At 30.3% G+C, this 20,457-nt stretch overlaps 2 protein-coding genes across 3 annotated transcripts; both read right to left on the bottom strand.

The window, feature by feature from the left end:
• Positions 1–385: 385 nt before the first annotated feature.
• LOC114714782 (alcohol dehydrogenase class-3-like) lies at positions 386–3,444 on the bottom strand. Of its 2 annotated transcripts, XM_028899553.1 has the most exons (7): positions 3,398–3,444; positions 2,243–2,385; positions 1,967–2,004; positions 1,460–1,862; positions 1,114–1,353; positions 781–939; positions 386–669 (listed from the first exon to the last, which is right to left on the bottom strand). In XM_028899553.1, exons 1-7 carry the CDS (start codon positions 3,429–3,431, stop codon positions 559–561), a joined length of 1,128 nt encoding a protein of 375 aa, XP_028755386.1. In that variant the 5' UTR covers positions 3,432–3,444; the 3' UTR covers positions 386–558. The 2 variants fall into 2 exon arrangements, with proteins under 2 accessions (XP_028755386.1, XP_028755387.1); XM_028899554.1 differs by lacking the exons at positions 1,967–2,004; positions 3,398–3,444 and having other exon boundaries at positions 2,243–2,317.
• An 8,108-nt stretch (positions 3,445–11,552) lies between these two features.
• On the bottom strand, positions 11,553–14,037 carry LOC114714746 (alcohol dehydrogenase class-P-like). The gene is made up of 7 exons (XM_028899513.1): positions 13,975–14,037; positions 13,625–13,767; positions 13,476–13,513; positions 12,972–13,374; positions 12,313–12,552; positions 11,798–11,956; positions 11,553–11,663 (listed from the first exon to the last, which is right to left on the bottom strand). The coding sequence occupies exons 1-7, from the start codon at positions 14,006–14,008 to the stop codon at positions 11,553–11,555; spliced, it is 1,128 nt and encodes a 375-aa protein (XP_028755346.1). The 5' UTR covers positions 14,009–14,037.
• Positions 14,038–20,457: the final 6,420 nt, after the last annotated feature.

Raw genomic sequence — 20,457 nt, 5'->3', positions numbered from 1 at the left:
TAAATTATTGTCTAAAACTAAATTTAATTTTAAAATGATAATAATAACTAAATATTTAAAATATTATTAACAATGTAAAAAATTAATAACATTAATATTATATTAAAAAAATTATAAAAGGGCTTAAAAGGGCCAGTCCTTTTAAGTCCTCGGCCCTTCAGGGCCAGCCCTCCAGGGCTTATTTCTCATTTTAAGAGAAAAATATCAAGCCCGGCTCTTATAATTTCAAAGCCTAAACGGGCTCAGTCTGTTTTCCCGGCTCTAGTAAATAGTATGGCTCTCTATAGGATTTATATTTCTGGTGTGGACAGAAGCTTTAATACAAGTTGATAGGATAAATATTTTTTAAAGGATGAATATTTTGATATGTGTAAGTTATTGATTGGTTCATTGTCATCATTAATCATTAATTTTTAACATAGAAATCAAATATTTCCACCATCTTCTTCAAATTAACATCAATCACTATAAATTCAATGTCATTAACAAGTACTCCAATAAAATCACCCCACCATGCAAACTGGTGTTATTCCTTGATATTATGAACCATAATAGACATCATATCTTGATGATAACTTTGACACATTCTGGCTGTTTCGATATCTCAAATGCTTTGCTTATCTCTGTTAAAGGGATTTCATGGGTCTGAAGTTCATCAAGAGAGATATCCTGCAAAAATAAAAATATACCCATTGTTATAATCTATAGAGAAAAATTAACTGTGATTAACATTACTAAGAGAATTATACGCAATTGAGGTCTCTCCGCAGAGAATTTCACCTTGTTTAGGCACTTGGCAGCTAAAACAGGAAGGTCCGATTTTGGTTTTAAGCCTCCAAAAACAGAACCCTTTAAAGTTCTTCCAAGAAGAAGACCTAACCAGTTCACCTGCACAAATTCCTCGCTTCCTGCACCGATTACTATTGCCTTTCCTCCCCCCTGCTTGTGTATACACAGTAAGTTACTGAGAGAACACGCACACATGCACTTGCTCTATGTTGAAGGTTCATTGGTGAACAATTTGTTGCACCTTACGGAATGAGATAAAAGAATATGAAATATCTTAGAAGATTTATTTAATTAGTTTAAATGATTGGTGATTCGGGAGTTTACCACTTTTGTGGATTCCAGGGCTTGAGTGAGCAGAGGGGCAACACCAGTGCACTCAATGGCATAATCCACACCTAATCCGCCAGTAAGATCCTTCACCAACTGAGAAGAAGGCTTATCAGAGTGATCCTTAGGATTTATAAAATCTGTCATTCCAAAAGCTTTCCCCTTTTCTCTCTTCTTCTCATTGATGTCAACACCTATTATCTTAGTTGCTCCCATCATCTTGGCTCCACTTATCGCCTGCAATACAAATAATTTACTCACTATGCAATCTTTTTCTGGGTATGAAAACTACAGTAAAACAAATGTTCCTTATGGAAATAGTTGTTCTAGTAAATATGCATACCCCTAACCCAACAGCTCCAAGGCCGAAAACAACCACAGATGATCCACTTTGAACTTGGGCTGTCTGCCAAGCAGCCCCAAAACCAGTAGAGAATCCACAAGAGATGAAGCTAGCATGAGCCAAATCAATACTTGGATCAACTTTCATAAGGTAGCTCTCATCACTGACCATATACTCACACCATGTTGAGCAGCTAAACACATGGTACACTTTCTGTCCTCTTATGGAAATCCTTGATGTATCATCAGGCATAAGGCCACTCACTCTTAGAGGATATCTCACGCATAAGTTTGATTTCCCTGAAACACAGACCTCACATTCTCCACACTCTCCAACATATATTGGAATCACTATATCTCCAACTTTGAGATCTGTCACTTTCTCCCCTATGCTCTCCACAACCCTGCATTTTTATTCATCACAATGAAAGTTGTTTGTGGATTAGAATTGATTGAACGATTGGTGAGTGCTTGACTGGGTTTTGAATTAACAATGTGATAAGCTTACCCTACGCCTTCATGCCCCAGTGCTTGAGGGAAAACTGGCTGCACATCAATTTCATTTAGTATATATATTTAGTTATAAGAAGCCTTCTTGTGGGATAGAATGAAGCAGGGATGAAGATAAATTGGATGTTTTGCATTTCTTATAGAGTCAATTCCGATACAAATTTTCATTTCAAAGTTGATAAACTCTAATTAAAATGGTACACTTACACTGATGTAAGTTTCAAGAGGCTAGAATAATAACTAATGTGTGTGTAAGAATATCACAGAATCTTACATATGGCCATCCTCGACTTCTCAAGATGTCTGTGTGGCACAAACTGGCATAAAGCATTTTAACTCGGACTTCAGAAGCTTTCGGAGGGTCTACTTGTATCTCTTCCACTTTCACTCCCTCTCCTTTTCCCCAACATATTGCTCCTGCAATTTTTTCTCCATTCAGAATCAGAAGATAGATAATGCATATTATTCCAACAGATCGATTTGGCTCACTATGGTTAAATCATAAACAGCTCAATGATGATGTCAGAATCTTATGCCCCGTTTGGTAACTAGGGAGGTGAGAAGTGGAAATGGAAGTAGAACTCAAAATTTGAGTGTTTGGTATCCTTGAAGTGGCTTCCATGGAAGTGCCAATTCCATCAAATCTGGTAACTGCCACTTCCATAGTCCCCCATGAGAACTGAGTTCCAGTTCCATGGAACTGAAACTCTGACCGTTTTGCCCCTCCCCCATCCTACCGTCTTCTTACCCCACCCTCCACTGGTCCTCTACCGGTGACGACCCTCCACGGCCACGGCAACACGGTCCTCCTCTTGCGACGGCCACGGTGGCCTTTCTTCATTCGCGATGGCAACAAACATGAACTCGCCTTCCAGCAGCGAACACGACCCCATATTCATCTCCCGCAAATAGCTTGACGCAGTTATCGTCACCAGCAAACGCGATTTAGCCAGGTGGTTGAAAATGCTTTGATCTGAGTTTAGTTCTTCAGATCTGGTTCGATAAAAGTAACATCTGGTTTGAAGTTATGAATTTTCTTTTTCACGACTTTGTTTCCTTCGACCTCGTTCTTGCTTTGACTCGGAGATTATTGCATCCATGTATTGTTTCTAGTTCCTTCAATTTGTTCTTTTGGATATTGCTCTGCCAGCGACGATGGCGGTCAGATGAAGGTGGGGGACGGAGGTTGACACTAGGTGGAGATGGAGAGATTTTCTTTGCACGTTTTGGTATTTTCATATTGCAAATACATACTTTAATTAAAAATTACATATCACTTTCATCGTCTTATCAAACATGTTCTTCTACCACTTCTAATTCTACTTCCGCTTCTGCTTTCAAAAGCTCTTTCATGATACCAAACGGGGCATTAGAGTAATCAGGAAGAACGAAATTGAAACTGCCAGATTGGGATTATGGTATATGATACCTTTGCAAGTTATAACTTGTGAGCTGCTTGACATTATATTATTCAACTTCACTCTGCAGATTCTAACAACGAGCTGGAAGCTTTGGCTTGCCAAGGAAGAATAAAGCTTTGTACTTGGCCTTGTATCCTTAGTGCTTGGATGGGAAGAGAAAATGGGAAGACAGAAAAAACAGTGAAGTGATTTTTTTTTTTTGGGATGAAAAGTAAAGTGGAGAGAATGTTTTCTTATGTTTGGATGAAGAGATCAAATACAAAGAAGAGACTGAGCTTGGTTTTTTTTTTTCCCCCCCGGAAAGAGACCGAGCTTGTTGGAATAAGTAAATAAGCATTAGAAAAACCCCCTCAAATTCAAAGCCACTCTAGAGCAAGTGAATAATTCTTTAGATATTTTCATATAGCTAAGTTGTTCTGGAACAATTTCCTTTCACCCGTTTCCATATTTGGTGAATCCTCATCATGAAGAGTTGAACACTATCGGCAGTGGGGCACCAACTAAATATATAAATGAATATTATGACTGTGTTGTGTTGAAATAAGCACTCCTCTTGAAGAAAATTGCATTGAAAGAACTTTGAAACAACAAAATAACGAAATTCTCATCTGAATAAAGAGAATTACTTAAAAAGATGGAGTCTTAAATTGTAATTATAAGCTTAAAAGATCAAAAAGCCTCTCTCTTTTTTCTTTCTTTTCCACTCTCTCTTCTTCCTTCTGATCTCTTTCCTCCTCCTCCCCCTCTTCCTTCCCCTTCTCCCTCACCCCCCTTCCTCTGCCTGCCCCATTTCCTCGTCCCCATTCCCACCTCATTACCTGTGCAGCACAGCCAACAACGAAGCGGGTAACACAATCAAAGAAGGCTTTAGCAAAAGAAGATGAATATGCAAGGAGCAACTGTAAATTCTAGAAGGATGGGTCTGGATTCTATCGCACAGATAGTTGGAATGGGAGATTTGCAACCTTCATAATTCGCACAGATGGTTTATATAAAGATTATTATGAATGAAGCGTTAGATTCTTGGACATCATGAATTGTTGTGGGAAAAGTCAGCGTCTCTCTCTCTCTCTAACCCATTTTTGCTTTCGGTAGTATAATTTCTATTCGAGTTCTCAATCCCCAGAAAGTCTATTGCTTTTGCTTTTGCTCCTATTACAACCTTCCCACATACAAACAAACACAAGATTATCCCAAGAACTGTATGTCTTTGATTAATCGTCTGCAAATTAATTATACGCCTCACTACCTTCATCTTCCTCTCGAATCATAACTTTCCACCAGGAAAATTTATTGAAAAACAAAGTTATGTAAAGGGACCAATTATGGAGAATTATGAAGGTGAGTTAACTGACATGGTGTGTGTTGGGAAATAACAAGTCTTTACTTAAAAATAGTAAGTTCAATACGTGGATTTAACAAGTTTATAATTAAAAATAATCAACTATGTTTGATATTATAAAAGTAGTTGTTGTCATGACCATACTAGTTTTTTGTTATTGGTCAAAAGAAAGTTGTTATTTCTAATATAAATGCTGTTATTGATATATTAATAATAAAGAATTTTTCGTTTATATTGCAAAAAGTTGCTACTGCATTAACATTAATTTGTTATTTTTAAATATAAATTTGTTACTTTTAATTATGAACTTGTTATTTTTTATACAAAACTTGTCAATTTGTCATATTCGTTATTCCCAATTACTTAACAAACTTATTATTTTCAATCATGAACTTGTTATTCCCAACAATTTATCAAACTTGTTATTTTCTATACAAAACTTATCAATCTTTCATACTCAACTTATTATTCTCAAGTACTTAATCAAATTGTTATTTATAATTATAAACTTGTTATTTCATATGTAAAACTTGTCAATTTGTCATACTCAAATTGTTATTCCCAACTATTTAACAAATTTATTATTTCTAATTATAAATTTTGTTGCTAACGATGCGTCTAGTATAAAAAATAACAAGTGTTAAAAAAACTAGTCATATTAACTCAAGCTTGATAAAATTTAAACCATCAAATTACATTTAAACCAAGATGAAAATAGCACAACTCATACTTTCTAGTCCATTTCGCTACCCTTTTCATGTTGCCCTTGAGCTTGGTTTCAACCTGAATGTTACAAAGTCCATGTTTTATTTTGTTATCTCTTTCTACTAACTTGTTATTTTAAATAATTAACTTATTATTTTCATAACTTAACTCGTCATTTTCATGACTTAACTTGTATTTCCATCAGTAGACTTTTTAATTATCATTCACTTATTATTTACAATAGTAAATTTGTTATTTTCATATTCAATCTTGTTACTTGAAATATATGTTATTTACAGAGTTATGAGTTGTTATACCTCACTTATTATTTGCAGAGTTAAGTGATAAATTTGTTGTCTATGTTGAAGGATTAGCTTTTTGTAATAACCTTATGTGGTGGTTGGTCAACCACAAGTTCAATGAATGGTGTGATGATGCTTTGCAGCTTCTTCCATAGCTGCGGGATGGAGGAAAGGCCAAAAAAGACTAACTCAGTAGATAGTAAAATGGGATTGTAGATAATGTTGGTGTATTTAACTTAGGCTTAATATATTTGACTTTGTACTAATAATTACTCAGTAAATTTATCAATTCTTAATGACAATTATGTACGTATTCGGGGAAAAATATATAGCTAATTGCACACATAAATTCACATTATTTCCAGCAAAAAATTATGCATAAAGCATAGTTCTAGTGGTCACAATTAATGTCTAACTCAAATGACCATAGATTTGAGAATAGTGTTTAACAAACCTTGTTATACTCACCGACAGTAAGTTTGTTAATTCAAGAACCCAAATCATGATATGTATATTTTATGGTCTTTTTTATGATTTTCTCAAATATTAATGTGAATAGATTTTTTAACAGGGATTTGAATTTTTACATGTCATGTTCTTTAATAACTCTTTTGCTACACTCACTCTCTTTTGGTTTTTCTCTTCCACTTTTATTTCCTTATTATCTCTTGCTATGCAACCACATTTTCCTCCTATGTTTTTTTCCTCAATTATCTCTTCCTCTTGCTTTTCTCTTTTCCCAAACATTACATTCCATAATGTCCAACTTTCTGATTGAAATTTCCGTGGCTATACTAACCCTCAACATCGTTGCCGGCCCACACGAAAAAAACTCAAACCCGTTCCTCCACATAGAAATGTTTAATCGATTTCAAGTACTATAGATTTTTAATATAAAAGCTTATTTAATTTTTATTTTTATTTTTTTTTAATATAAAATTTTAATCTATTTTATCTTTTATATTTATTTATTTATTTAAGGTAGTCTTTTTAATAATAATAATTCTAGTCATAAGCCAAAACACTTGATTAGTAAGTATATTTTTTAAAAAAACAACACTTATTTATTACAAATAACTAATTTAATTATTTTTTTAATCTATTTAAATTAGTTAACTAGCCTTTATATTAAGAACAGACAGTAATAGTTGAAAAAAAAATAACAAAAAGAAAAGCTCAACTGTGTAAAGCGAAAACTATGAGTAAGTTAGTAGAAAATAGAAAAGATCATGAGGACAATTATTTGATACTGGCAATCCATGAGCATGCATGAAGACAAAGACCACAAACATATCGTCATTTATGAAATAGGATTCCAAAAAGAAAAGCTTTTCACGGGCTCACTGTACACATTGTGATGAAAATTTTCAGCCGCATAAAGTAGGAAGAATTATTATAAAATTCTAAATAAAAAAAATATAATCATTAAAAAGTCCCACCAATAATATAACTGCATGTAACGATAAATCTTAAGATAATAAATGATACTCTCTTGTATATGACTTAATTCTTGAGTTGGTTTTAATCCTAAATATAAAACCTATTTCTCATATTTATCAATTTCTTTAAACTACCCTTATAGATACTCCCTCAACCATAATCAAGTAGAAAAAGGAGAGGGATATTAAGAAAAATGATTATGATGTTTTAGAAAAAAGTATCACTTTTCTTATAATTAACTAACTTATCTAATTTTTTAAGGGAAAATTGCAAAAAAAGACCTTGAAATTGCAAAAACCAGATAGGGACCCTTGACAACTTCACTTTAGGTTTTGACAAGAATAATATGCCCTGAAGTTGTCAAAACCCAAGTGAAGTTGTCAAGGGTCCCTATCTGCGTTTTTACAATTCCAAAGTCTTTTTTTACAATTTTCCCTTTTTTTAATACAATCAAATTAATTAAATGGTCTTACGCTGAAAACAAGATGAGTACTGTTCTCTTGTTTGCTTCTGATTATAAATTTGCCCCTGAAGCGCGAAAGAGATGTGACCTGTCACCGAACAACACGTCTACGTGCGCCAGACATGTGGTCCCAAATAGAAGGACAGTGCACCTGCAACTTGAGATGGGATCCAAACATACTGAGCTGACTTTCTCTAATGATTTCTAATATCCTTTAAAATATTTTAATTATTTTTTAAAGAAAACAAATGAAAAATGCATAATTTTAAAGTATTTTTCTACCAGGCAATCGATTTGTTACCTTTGGCGTTATAACTTGGGAGCTGCTTGACGTTCTATATATTCAACTTTTTTACCTCTATAGGTTCAAAAAATTGGGAAATCTTGTATTTGTGAGATTTACTAGAGTAGATCTTATATATAAAAAGTAATTTTCTCTTATTATTTATATAGATTTAAATGATTGGGGGTGTTTTAGATTTGTGGGACATTGTTTCTACATGTATTTAATACAGGAATTTCTGACGGTGAATGATGTTCACATATTTTAATTTAGGTGTGCATAATAAATAATATTACTTCCGGTCCTAATTATAAAAGCTAATTGATTAATTTGAAGAAATTAAGAAAAAAAGTTAAGTTAGTTATTTTGTAATAAATAGGTGTTGTCTTTTCTAAAATATCCTTACTAATCAAGTATATTGGCTAGAGCTAATATTGTTACAAGGATTTTCTTGAAAAAAATGCATAAATTTGAGAGATAAAGTAGATTGGAATCTCATATTTATGACCAAAATAAAAGTCAAACAATATTTTATATTAAAAAACAGAGATAGTAGTACATAGACTCTGATGTGATGCATGTGAGGATTGAGACAAGATAATACCCCTCTTAGTTGTGCATAATAAATAATTTAGTGGAATAATAATGCTGAACATTTTAAAAAAACAAAACAAGAAGAAGAAGAAGAAGCAAGTTGATGGGACAAGATGCAAAGGATAGAGACAATTTGTTTTTTTGGCCGGTGATAGAGACCTAAATCTAACAACAATGCCACTAACCCAAAATGGTGGTCTAGGCCGAACAATGATTTTGGGCTTAACCACAGTTGTCATCAATGAGTAAAAAAAGGGGACTAAACACTAAATTAGTTAAGATAATGATTTAAATTTTATGAGTCAGATTATGATCAACTTGGATCAAATCAGCCATATTAATATAATATACTTTAATTGAAAAAATTAAAATACAACAACATTAATAATTATTAATAACAAAATACAAAGAAATACAACAATTATTTGATTATAACAATAATAAAGTATAACATTATTGAGAATTTTCATCTTTACGATCCCTCAGTAACTAAAATTAATAATAATTGCTATCAAAATTATTATTAAAATTCATTCAAATCTATAGTCACTGAGATATTAAGAGTTGAATGAGTAAAATTATGATCCACAGTAACATAATCATCCAAATTGGCTTCCACAGATTCACCCCCGGTTGATTGGTTCAACTTCTAACTGGTACATACTCAAACTAGACTGAATTACTAGCTGATTAATTTGTTGATTTTTCGGTTGAGCTGGCTAGTTATCGCTGGTTTGTTTTGTTTTGTTTTTTTTGCTGTGGTTTTCATAGCTTTTGTCATGCCCAGCATTATATACCTGGCCTTAACAAGTATTTTACTATGGCTTTCATATGGCTCAAGATGGCAAATGCGACCTATGTGCAGATGGCTTAGAAGACACTGACCACGTTGTGTCCATGCTTTAGAATGCTGGAATCTCATCATCCCCATGATCGCCTGCGGCAGTTTATAATAAGCCCTTTCACAGAGTGGCCTCAACATAATCTTGCTACTAAGAGTTCTGATGCTCCATGGAGCGTCACTTTCGCAATCGGAAGCTTTGGTCAATTCGCAATCCGGAGCTCTTTAATTACAAGATTTTCAAGCCCGTCGTGTTGTGAATGAAGTTATTGCGTTGGCTGACCCCATATGCAAGACTTCAGAAACGACAACGAATAGTAACTTTTGGTGCTTGTTCTCTTCTATGTCTTTTCCACTTTTGCTTGCACTCTGTAAGATTTTGTAAATATTTTCGTTATTAATATATCTCTCCTTTATTAAAAAAAAAGATAAGAGTAGATATACATATATAAATTTTTATATTTGGTAAAAAATTAAAATCTATATTTGTGTGTATATATATATACACTCCTTCTAATTCAAATATATGAAGTCTAATATCTCAATAATTTTGTCTTCTAAATTTATAATTTTGTTTTCTAAACTCTTCATATTAACCGCACATATTAAAAAAGTTGTTTATCGAATGAGTGGTTTTCAATGCAAGTAATTAAAAGAGGCATTTTGAGAAAATCAACGCAATAAACTATCTTTTTAACTTCTATAAATTAGTTATCTAACTCTTACATTTATACAATCAAATGGAGCATAAAATCTAAGAAAAAGATCCGCTAGCTATAACCCTTGAATTATGCAATTGGCCCATGAACTCCATGCGCATGGCATACTTATAATATTATTTAATGAAAAACACAAAATCTGGATGGTTAAAATGAGTGTTCCATTTGCTCATCCTTAAAATGAGCAAAGATTAAGAACTCAGCCTTGCAATTTAAAATGACCTTAAATTGTGTTAATGTTTGAATAGTGGTGATGTTTTCCATATGTCATTATATTCCAGAGCAGAAACAGGATAAAAAGGACGGGATTGCTCTTCGGCTGAGAGGAAACAAATCCCTAAATATTATTTTATAGGTTATTTTTTAAGTCAAGAATATTTAGTGGGAATTAAATCCATATTCTATATGTACAACTTGCTTAATAAAGAATTATAAAAATCTTAGTTTTTTTTAAATAAAATAATGTGATTTCACCATGTTCAGCGTATCAGAATCTCTGGCCCATGAAATACCCCCAACAATATTTAATACATTGGATAGCGTGGCAGCTAATGTTTTTATGACTTATTTCATTTGAAAAATGTTGATTAAATTTGACTTCTGAATTTATTTATAATATCTTCAATGTTCTATGCGGTGTTTCAAGAACTGGACTCATGAAGCAGCCGGTTCCACCAATAATTGAATTGGTGATTGGTCCAATATAAAAACTTCGATCATTATCGAACACAATCAAGGTAGCTTTTCCAAAAATTAATATAAGTGGCCAAAGTTTCTTTTTATTCATACAAGTTCAACTTCGAAATCTTATATTTAAGTAGTCAAAGTCCCTTCTACTAAAATTAATGTCTGGCTGATAGTTCCGAATGAATAATTAATCACGAAAATTTTTTTATAACAAATGAGCAGCATGCATGATAATGATAAGATGCAGTATAAAAAAAAAAAGTAATAACTCAAAAATTTTAATGATTAGATTGTTTATATAAGTTATACAGTAATTTATTTATTTTTTGTATCAGACAATGACCCGTGAATTGCCTTTTTTTTTTGCACCATCAAAATAAATTGAATAGGTCAGCGTTGGAAGTGGCAAGAAAGAAGAAACAAAAGCTTTTATTTTACGAAAGGGAAAATGACAATTTAGGACAATAAAAAATTTAAAATGTCAATTAACTATCTTTATTGATTAATTGACGAAGACACTTATGGGGATCAGAAAGCACAACATCCCCACTTACTATTTTTGCAATATATATATAGAACAATACCTGCATCAATTTTTTTAATTATGTCAAGTTTTTTTAATTCCACATGATAATACATCTTATTTTTAAAATACTTTAATTTAATTATAAACTTAAATGAAAAAAAAGATACATAGCTATGAGAGTAGAAATCTTAACATAGTTGATATAAAAAACTTAACTCAAATATATATATTTATATTTATATATGGGGAATCAAACATCAATCACATCTTGATAATAACTTTGACACAATCCGGCTGCTTCAAAAGCTCAAAAGCTTCGTTTATCTCTGTCAACGGGACTTCATGGGTCAAAAGCTTCTCAATTGGGAAATCCTGTGAATAAGACCAAAAAAAGTTTTATAATAGAGGTGGTTCAGAAAATTGAAAGTGATAATTTCAAATAGAATTATCATAAACAGTGTATATGATCATTTTTAAACTTTTTTTTTTATTGAGAGAATTTATACCTTGTTCTTGCATTTGGCGGCTAAAATGGGAAGGTCAGATTGGGGTTTCAAGCCTCCAAAAATTGAACCCTTCAAAGTCCTCCCAAGAAGAAGACCTAACCAGTTGACTTGAACAAATTCTTCGCTTCCCACCCCAATTGCTATTGCCTTTCCTCTCCCCTGCATATATGCACAAACAAACATAATATATATATACACACACACACACATAGAGAGAGAGAGAGAAGGGGGGAACTATTAATAGAATCAACACAATTTGGGGAAAAAATTGAAGATAATAACCCTACGTCCTAGTGGTATAAAATCTCTTATAAAAGTAAAAGGTTATGAGCTTGAGGTCATCTGTAACCTAAAGTTGTTAGTACATGTTTTCTTAATTTTAAAAAAATCAAAATAGAACTATAGAGTTTGTGAGAAACATTTGTAAAAAAAATTAGTGGAACTAAATTTGCTATATTTTTATGCATTATATATATTCATATATATATATTGATTATTGGGCATTATAAGATTACCACTTTAGTAGATTCTAGGGCTTGAGTGAGCAAAGAGGCAACACCAGTGCACTCAATGGCATAATCCACACCCAATCCACCAGTGAGGTCCTTCACCAGTTGAGAAGAAGGCTTATCAGAATGATCCTTAGGATTTATGAAATCTGTCATTCCAAAAGCTTCTCCTTTTTCTCTTTTCTTCTCATTTATGTCGATCCCAATTATCTTTGTCGCTCCCATCATCTTGGCTCCACTTATAGCCTGCAATTCATGTAGTTCGTTTGCCCATTAGACAAACTTCGTATCTTGCTAAAATATACATATGAAAACCGTTATATTCTACTAATCTTCAATGTAAGAATCAAATAACTAATTTTTAGAGATATTAAGAAAATTAATTAAGTTAGTTATTTGTTAATATCTGCAGGTTTTTTTTAAATATCTTCCTTAATCATTTGCATTAGCACTATCCCTTAATGAAAATCCATTTAATATGACAATCAATAAGGACAAAATGGAAAAAATAGTAAAGTTGTGAGACAAAGTAATTTGACATCTTATATTTATGACCCTTAACTAGCTCTTGCATTTAGGACATAAGGGAATAAACTTAAAAAAAAGAAGTGTTATTTTGTTTCCTTCTAAAGAATAAGTAATTTTGTCTGGGAAAAAGCACATACCCCTAATCCAACAGCTCCAAGGCCGAAAACAGCCACAGATGATCCACTTTGAACTTGGCCTGTCTTCCAAGAAGCTCCAAAACCAGTAGAGAATCCACAGGAGATGAAGCTAGCATGAGCCAAATCAATACTTGGATCAACTTTCATAAGATATTTTTCATCACTAACCATGTACTCACACCATGTTGAGCAGCTAAACACATGGTAAGCCTTTTCCCCTCTAACAGAAATCCTTGATGTGTCATCAGGCATTAGCCCACTCACTCTTAAAGGATATCTCAGGCATAAGTTTGATTCCTCTGAAACACAATTCTCACATTCTCCACATTCCCCAATGTATATGGGAATCACCACATCTCCTTCTTTGAAATCTTTCACTTCTTCCCCCACGCTCTCCACAACACTGCGATTTCATATGCACCAAAGTGAAAGTTGTTTCTGGGTTAGATTACTTCATTATAAGGGATTAGTGATAGAATAATGGGATTGATAATAAAAGCTTACCCTACACCTTCATGGCCTAGTGCAAGAGGAAAAGAGGGCTGCAAGCACGTCAATTTCATAATCAGAATTGTTTGGTTACTTTTCTAATGTGTGAGGTTTGAAATAATTGAAGATATGGTAATAGGAGGATTAGCCAAATAGGATCTCACATATGGGTGACCTCGAGCTCTCAAGAAGTCTGTGTGGCAGATACTAGCAAAGAGCATCTTAACACGAACTTCGGAGGCTTTTGGAGGATCTACTTGTATCTCTTCTACCTTCACTGCCTCTCCTATTCCCCAACATATTGCTCCTGCAATTATATTTCACCATTATTACTTAGAATATAAACTTACATAGATGCATCATTCGGAGAGATTTATGGCAAAATCATAAACTACAAGAAAATCATAAGCAATTCGAAAGAGCTTCCGTGCATTTATAGGATCTGTATCAGATAGTTTCGTCAAAGAGAAAAATCATAAGCGCTTCGATTATTGTAGTATGATTATGATAATACCTTTGCAAGTTATAACTTGGGAGCTGCTTGCCATCGCAATTGTATTGCTTCTCTCTGTGCTGATCCAAGCAACGAGCTATGGAGGAGTCTTTGGCTTGTGAAATTCGCCAACTTGAATATGTCTTATATATAAATAATAATAATTAATTTTCTCGGATACTGTTTTCAGTCTTTAATATAAAAACTATAAAATTAACTTATAGATATTAAAAAAAATTAGTCAGCTTAGTTATTTGTAATAAATAGATATTTCTTTCTTCATAATGCCTCCATCAATCATGTGCATTAAAATTACTTTTTTATTAAAATTTTTTAATATGTGTAATTATAGTAGAGATTATTTGGAGACAAAATGAATAAATATTAAAAACATACAAAGCATGTTGATATTTTATATTTAGAATCAAATTGAATCTTTAGTTAGCTCATATATAATACTCATCTGATCCTATTTATAGGGCAGGGAGAAGATATTTTTTAGTCTTATTTATAAGGCATTGACAGAAAGTTTTGTATAGATGTATAATTTTATCCTTTATTTATTATTATGTTAATTTTGTTTATATGAGATATAATAATAAAAATAAGATTAAAAAATTATTAAATTTTAAATAAGGGTTAATAAAATTTGAATTATTTTTAATCTGTATAAAATATATTAAAAATAACTTGCAGATGAGACAAAAAAAAGTAAATGAAAGATGGGAGGTGGCGTATCCACGCAGGCTATTTTTGGTAAACGCTAGGTGGCTATGCTTGCATAACAATAATAATGATAATAATGTCTGGGAGAGGGGGCGGTTGTCTCTGGAATCCTGACATTTGCAGGTTATGCACGTGAGCGCGCAAGTTTCGATGCCATTTCTATATATTCAAAAATTACATCCACAAATATAATTTTACCTATAATTTTATTCGTTTACATCTGATTTTTTTAATACAATTTTACTTGTCATTGTTAAAATTGCATTCAAAACTCAAGAATAAAATTACACAAAAAAATTAAAAAAATTATACCTAAAAAATAAAATCAAGATTAAAAATTATACAACTATAAAAATTAGGAATAAAATTATATTTGAAAAATGAGATTAGAATTAAAATTGTACTATTAAAAAAATTAAGAATAAAATCTCACAACCACTAGAAAATTATATTTAAGGACCAAGTCCAAATTTGTACGAATAAAAAATAAAAAATTCTTCCCACAAGGGGCAGAAAATCATATTCATTTGATTCTATTTATAAGTTACTTTTAGTATATTTCACACAAGCTAAAGAAAATCTTAAATTTTATTACTTTTCATTTAAAATTTAACAACTTTTTAATATTATTTCTATTTAATATACATTATATATTATGTAAATAAAGTCAACACAATAATAAATGAAAGGTGAAATTATATATTTATATAAAAAAATTTAAATACATATAAATAAAATCAATAAATATCTTCTTTTCCTCTTTTATAAATAGAATCGGAGAAACATTTAGGGACAAGGTTCATACTTATAAATAGAACCAATAAATGTCTTCTCGTATTATAAATAGGACGAAAGAAATATTTAAGGACAAGGCTCATACTTATACGAATGAATAAGAACAAAAAAATTGAATACTTAAGGTCAAAGTTCAAATTTGTACGAGTGAAAAAAATAATAAAAACTTCGCTGTTTATGTCACACAAAATATAGGGAAAAAAAATTAAGGTCAAAGTGCAGATTTGTACGAAGAATACAAAATAAATATTATATTATGTCACAAAAACGCAAGAGATCGACGGGCAAGCCGAGTCACATGACTTTTTTGTTTCATTTGAGAAAAGCAGCATAAGATGCCTTTTTATTCGAATTGAAAATATTTTAACATTATAAAGTATAATCGATTTTTTAAATAAAGTTTCTTAATTGAAAAAGAATAAACTCTTTTATGATAAATAACAATGAAATTGTTTTTTACGTATTAGTGATTGATCGTTTTAATCAATTAATGAGCTAGATATTTCCTGTCACACTAGTTAAAAGAATCATAATATGAATGAAGTCATCTTGAGAATTTGATAAATATTCTTATTATAAATATATTCATTAAATTTTAGTTGACTTTATGATATAAAAGTATAAAACAGCTCACATTATATATAGCACTGCTTAATATATATTTTTTTCCGTTATAAAATTCGACTACTATAGAAAAAGGGCTTATAATTGCACTTTGGACCTTCTAAGCAGCAATCCGAGGCTATTTCAATTATAGGTCATGTTAACAAACTTTAACCAAAACCTAAAGGGACATGAGGAGCCAATATTCAAATTGCCTGACAGTATTTCCAACAAACTTATGTTCAATAGAAAGATGTCTATATGTAAAAAAAAAAAAAAAAGTTTTGAAAAGTACAAGCATGAAAGTCCTAGGTGAGGAACTGAATTCAACTTATGTCAGTGATGGTGGCTAAATGCTCGAGTGAGATCTATACTACTTAAATATTTCAAATTTAAAATTTTCAACTCATAATTTTTAAATAAAAATTATTTTTTAAAAAACAAGCCATTTATTTTAAATTTTATACACATTAAAATTATTTTTATACAAAATAAAAGTAAACAAAATTATTTTGAATGGTTCAGATTAGACCTAAACAATCTAAATTTCTATATTTACCATTCTTAATGAGTGACAATCCACTTTTAAAGAAGTGAATAACATATGGGTAGAAATTATAGATTTCAAATTCAAATTTGTTAGTAAATTGGTAATTTAATCTTGTGATCAACTGACTAAAAGCTAAAGTCAGTACACTAATTTTAAAATACTAACTCAGTTTTGTTTACTATACTTTAATAATAATTAATACTATTTAAAAAATAAATAACAATATATTTTTGTAGTCATGTATGATTTGGGATTTTAAAATTTTAGAAGTAATTTTTTGAGTTTTTTCCTAAACTAAAAGAAAATAAAACAAGAAAAAAGAATGTGTCGTGGAGAAAATTTATTAAAAAATTAATTATCATGATTCGCCTCCTATCAATAATATTAGTTAGTCCCCCTTTGCCTCATGTTTGGCCAAGCACAATTATTGTTCTGAACTGTTTGGTTTGAATAATTAAGCTGTTTTCCCCTGTTACGCGGATATTTTCGGCAATAAATTTAAAAAAAAATCATTAATTTTTGTTGATGAATTGAAAATGGCCACCTGGCCGATACCTGAACCACTTACTGCAGGGATATATGGTCATTACCATATATTACTCCCTCTTATAATTATTATAAAAACATGATAACAATTTTATATTTAGTTAAAGCCAATCATCCTTTCTAGAATATGAAAATCAGCCCCATAAAATTTTTTAGTTAGAGGAGTTTAATTAATTAATTAGGAATATCAGTTGTAAAAAATTAATGTTTTAAACAAAATTTGTTATGTTTTGAAAGATGAGGATAAATATATAAGGGAAAATTGCAAAAAAAGACCTTGGAATTACAAAAACGCAGATAGGGACCCTTGATAACTTCACTTTGGGTTTTGACAACTTCAGGGCATATTATTCTTGTCAAAACCCAAAGTGAAGTTGTCAAGGGTCTCTATCTGCGTTTTTACAATTCGAAGGTCTTTTTTTACAATTTTCCCAATATATAATGTCTTAGACAATGAGTAGCCTCTTTTGACATGCTGTTCATATATTTTGGGACATTTCATCGATATGTCATTTCTCGTGTTCGAGTTACTTTTAAATAATAAATACAAAATATTAAAAAGAAGCAGTGACAAGTCAAATCTCTGATGTCACTGTTTATGTTTCTTTAAGAAAACTAAAAACTGTATAAGATACAAATAGTACAAAAGATAATTATATCTGCGTAGTTATCATTGTAATAATTGTTCAACATATGCTGGTAAAAAAAAAAAAAATTATTCAACATGTTTTAAAGATATTATTTACTACTTGACAACATAGATATATACTAAGACTAAAGTATATTGTTAGACCTTTAAATTTTTATAAAGTTTTAGTTTGATCCTTTAATTTAAAAAACATATATTTTTAGTTCTTTAATTCTAAAATAATTTATAAGAACCAATGATATTGAGATCTTAAATATTGATAAAACATTTTTAAATACTAATATATTAAGTTTAATTGTTAAAAAAACCATGATTGATCCGTAAAATCATCATTTAAAACTAATGATTTTAAGGTTAAACAACTAAAATTATATTTTTTTTAAAGTTATCAAATTAAACTAAAATATTATATAAAATTAAGAGAGAATTCTAATAAAATCTAACTAAAATTTCTAAATCCAAATGAAGGCTTACATTTTTAACAAGTTACTAATGAGGCCATGAGGCCTAATTTAGAATTTTTGAATATTTTCAAATGACTAAAATACCTCCTTTTAATTAAAAATAAAATTTAATTATTTTACCCCTCCCAAATAATCTCTCATCTCTTATGATTATTTTGTAGGAATTAAAAACACAAGTGTTTTTGTAGTGCTTGAAATTTGTATGTATCATTAAAAGCTTCAAAAATATTCTAATAAAACATTTTAAATTACAATATAAATAGCCTGGAAATATATATATTTTATTTTTGTTGATAAATATTTATTTTAAGATTTTAAAATATCTTAATTACAAGAAATATTTAATATTATGTTCTCATAATTTCGTTTGTTTTATTTACTTAAGCGATTCCAACTGAAAAAGGTTATTTATAATAACTTAGTATTAAATTTTTTTGTAATTAAGATATTTTAAAATTTTAAAATAAATATTTACCAACAGAAAATAAAAAATATTTATTTCAAAACTAATTATGTTGTATTATTATTAGAATACTTTTGAAGGTTTTGTTTACATATACAAATTCTAAATACCGTAAAATTACATACATGTTTTTTTAGTCCCAAAAAATAATCATAAGAGATGAGGAATAACTTGAAAGGATAAAATAATCAAATTTTCTTTTTCATTAATGAGGGGCACTTTGGTTATTTAACAATATTCAGAAATTTCTAATAAGACCTCATAGCCTAATTAGAAAATTATTAAAAGTGTAAACCTTTATTTGGATTTCAGTATTTTAGTTGGATTTTATTGAGATTCTCCCTAAAATTAAAAGACTAAAAGTATATTTTAACCTAAAAATATGTGTCTCTCCCAATTTGGGCTCGTATTTGTTATGGGCTGCCTTCGCTCCTGCATAAAGGAAGCCACCAAACCTAGAGGGTCCATGAAGCACTTAATCATTTCAGTTATGGGCTCAGACCCCTTTTGTACCCCAAAAAAAATTTCAGTTTACCTTTCAGTGATAAATAATTTGAATTATTTTTATTTGAAATTATAATTTATAAATTTTTATGAATAAAAAATTTACTTAAAACTTAATTAATTACTCAACTGTCATTTAATTTGATTTGACTCCGCTCCTTTTCTTTTTTATAGTTTTCTTCATATTTTTTCAACTACAAGTTCCGAAAAGCGTAAATCAATATCTATATGTGTGTGCACTCCTTATTACCCAAAAAAATATATATGTACTACTGTTACCAAAATACATATATGTGTGCGCTAGTTTCAGTTTTTAATATAAGAATTAGTTTGAAAGTTGAGTTTAAGCCTAAATATAAGACCCCAATTTATTTTATTTCAGAAATTTGTAATTTTTTAAAAATATTCTCATTGATTGTAATGGGTTCTTACAAAAGGGTAATACCGGTGCACATAATTAAATAGGATTATTTAGAAAAAACAACACGGATTTGTTATAAATAACTAATTTAACTAATTATTTTAAAATTATTTTAATATTCTGAAATTAGTTATGCAACTCTTATGCTAAGAACAAGATATAACTACAATTAAAATAATTACTGAATAATATATATTTTAAATGACCATTTAGTATTTCATCGTATATTAGATTCATGTTTTGTATTAACCTATTTTAAATAAAATAATTTTGAATTGTACAGTATTTTGTGGGAGGAGTTTTGTGCCATAAAGAGTTTTGTCACTTAAAAATGTTTAATTTTTTATGATCTATCATGGGTTATGAAACAAATAATTGAAAAACAGAGAAATGTACTGCTTCTCCTAAAAAGGAATATCACAAAATTTCGAAAATAACATACACATATATATTGGAACTATACTTAGGTGAAAATACCTTATAATTAATAGGAGTATTTTTGAGAACACATTGTAAATGTGAAAAACAAAGTGAATTAAAGTTTTATATTTAAGACTCTCAACTAGCTTTTATATTTAGGAACGAAGGATAATATAACTTAATATATATGTCATATTTGATATTGCCGCACAATGTTTGATATTATTGATATAAATATATATATGTATTGAAATTAATTCCCATCAACTCAGCTAACAAAAAAGAGGTGTTACGTATCCCTGTAGGAATCGAGAAAATAAAAGAGCTCAAGTTATTGTAAGCAGAAGCAAATGAAATTGTTCG

Source organism: Neltuma alba, unplaced genomic scaffold (assembly GCF_004799145.2).
Source record: "Neltuma alba isolate B1F8T4 unplaced genomic scaffold, ASM479914v2 tig00011541_pilon, whole genome shotgun sequence".
Classification (NCBI taxonomy): domain Eukaryota; kingdom Viridiplantae; phylum Streptophyta; class Magnoliopsida; order Fabales; family Fabaceae; genus Neltuma; species Neltuma alba.
This window is presented reverse-complemented; position numbering and strand designations above follow the sequence as displayed.

What these genes read in the sequence shown, in the direction of transcription:
- LOC114714782 (XM_028899553.1), bottom strand. Translation starts at nt 3,431, where the DNA reads ATGTCAAGCAGCTCACAAGTTATAACTTGCAAAG. An exon ending in ACAAGTTATAACTTGCAAAG is followed by an intron (nt 2,386 to 3,397) that starts GTATCATATACC and finishes AAAAAATTGCAG; the next exon opens with GAGCAATATGTTGGGGAAAA. An exon ending in TTGGAGCTGTTGGGTTAGGG is followed by an intron (nt 1,354 to 1,459) that starts GTATGCATATTT and finishes TTTGTATTGCAG; the next exon opens with GCGATAAGTGGAGCCAAGAT.
- LOC114714746 (XM_028899513.1), bottom strand. Translation starts at nt 14,008, where the DNA reads ATGGCAAGCAGCTCCCAAGTTATAACTTGCAAAG. An exon ending in CTAGGCCATGAAGGTGTAGG is followed by an intron (nt 13,375 to 13,475) that starts GTAAGCTTTTAT and finishes ATGAAATCGCAG; the next exon opens with TGTTGTGGAGAGCGTGGGGG. An exon ending in TTGGAGCTGTTGGATTAGGG is followed by an intron (nt 12,553 to 12,971) that starts GTATGTGCTTTT and finishes CATGAATTGCAG; the next exon opens with GCTATAAGTGGAGCCAAGAT.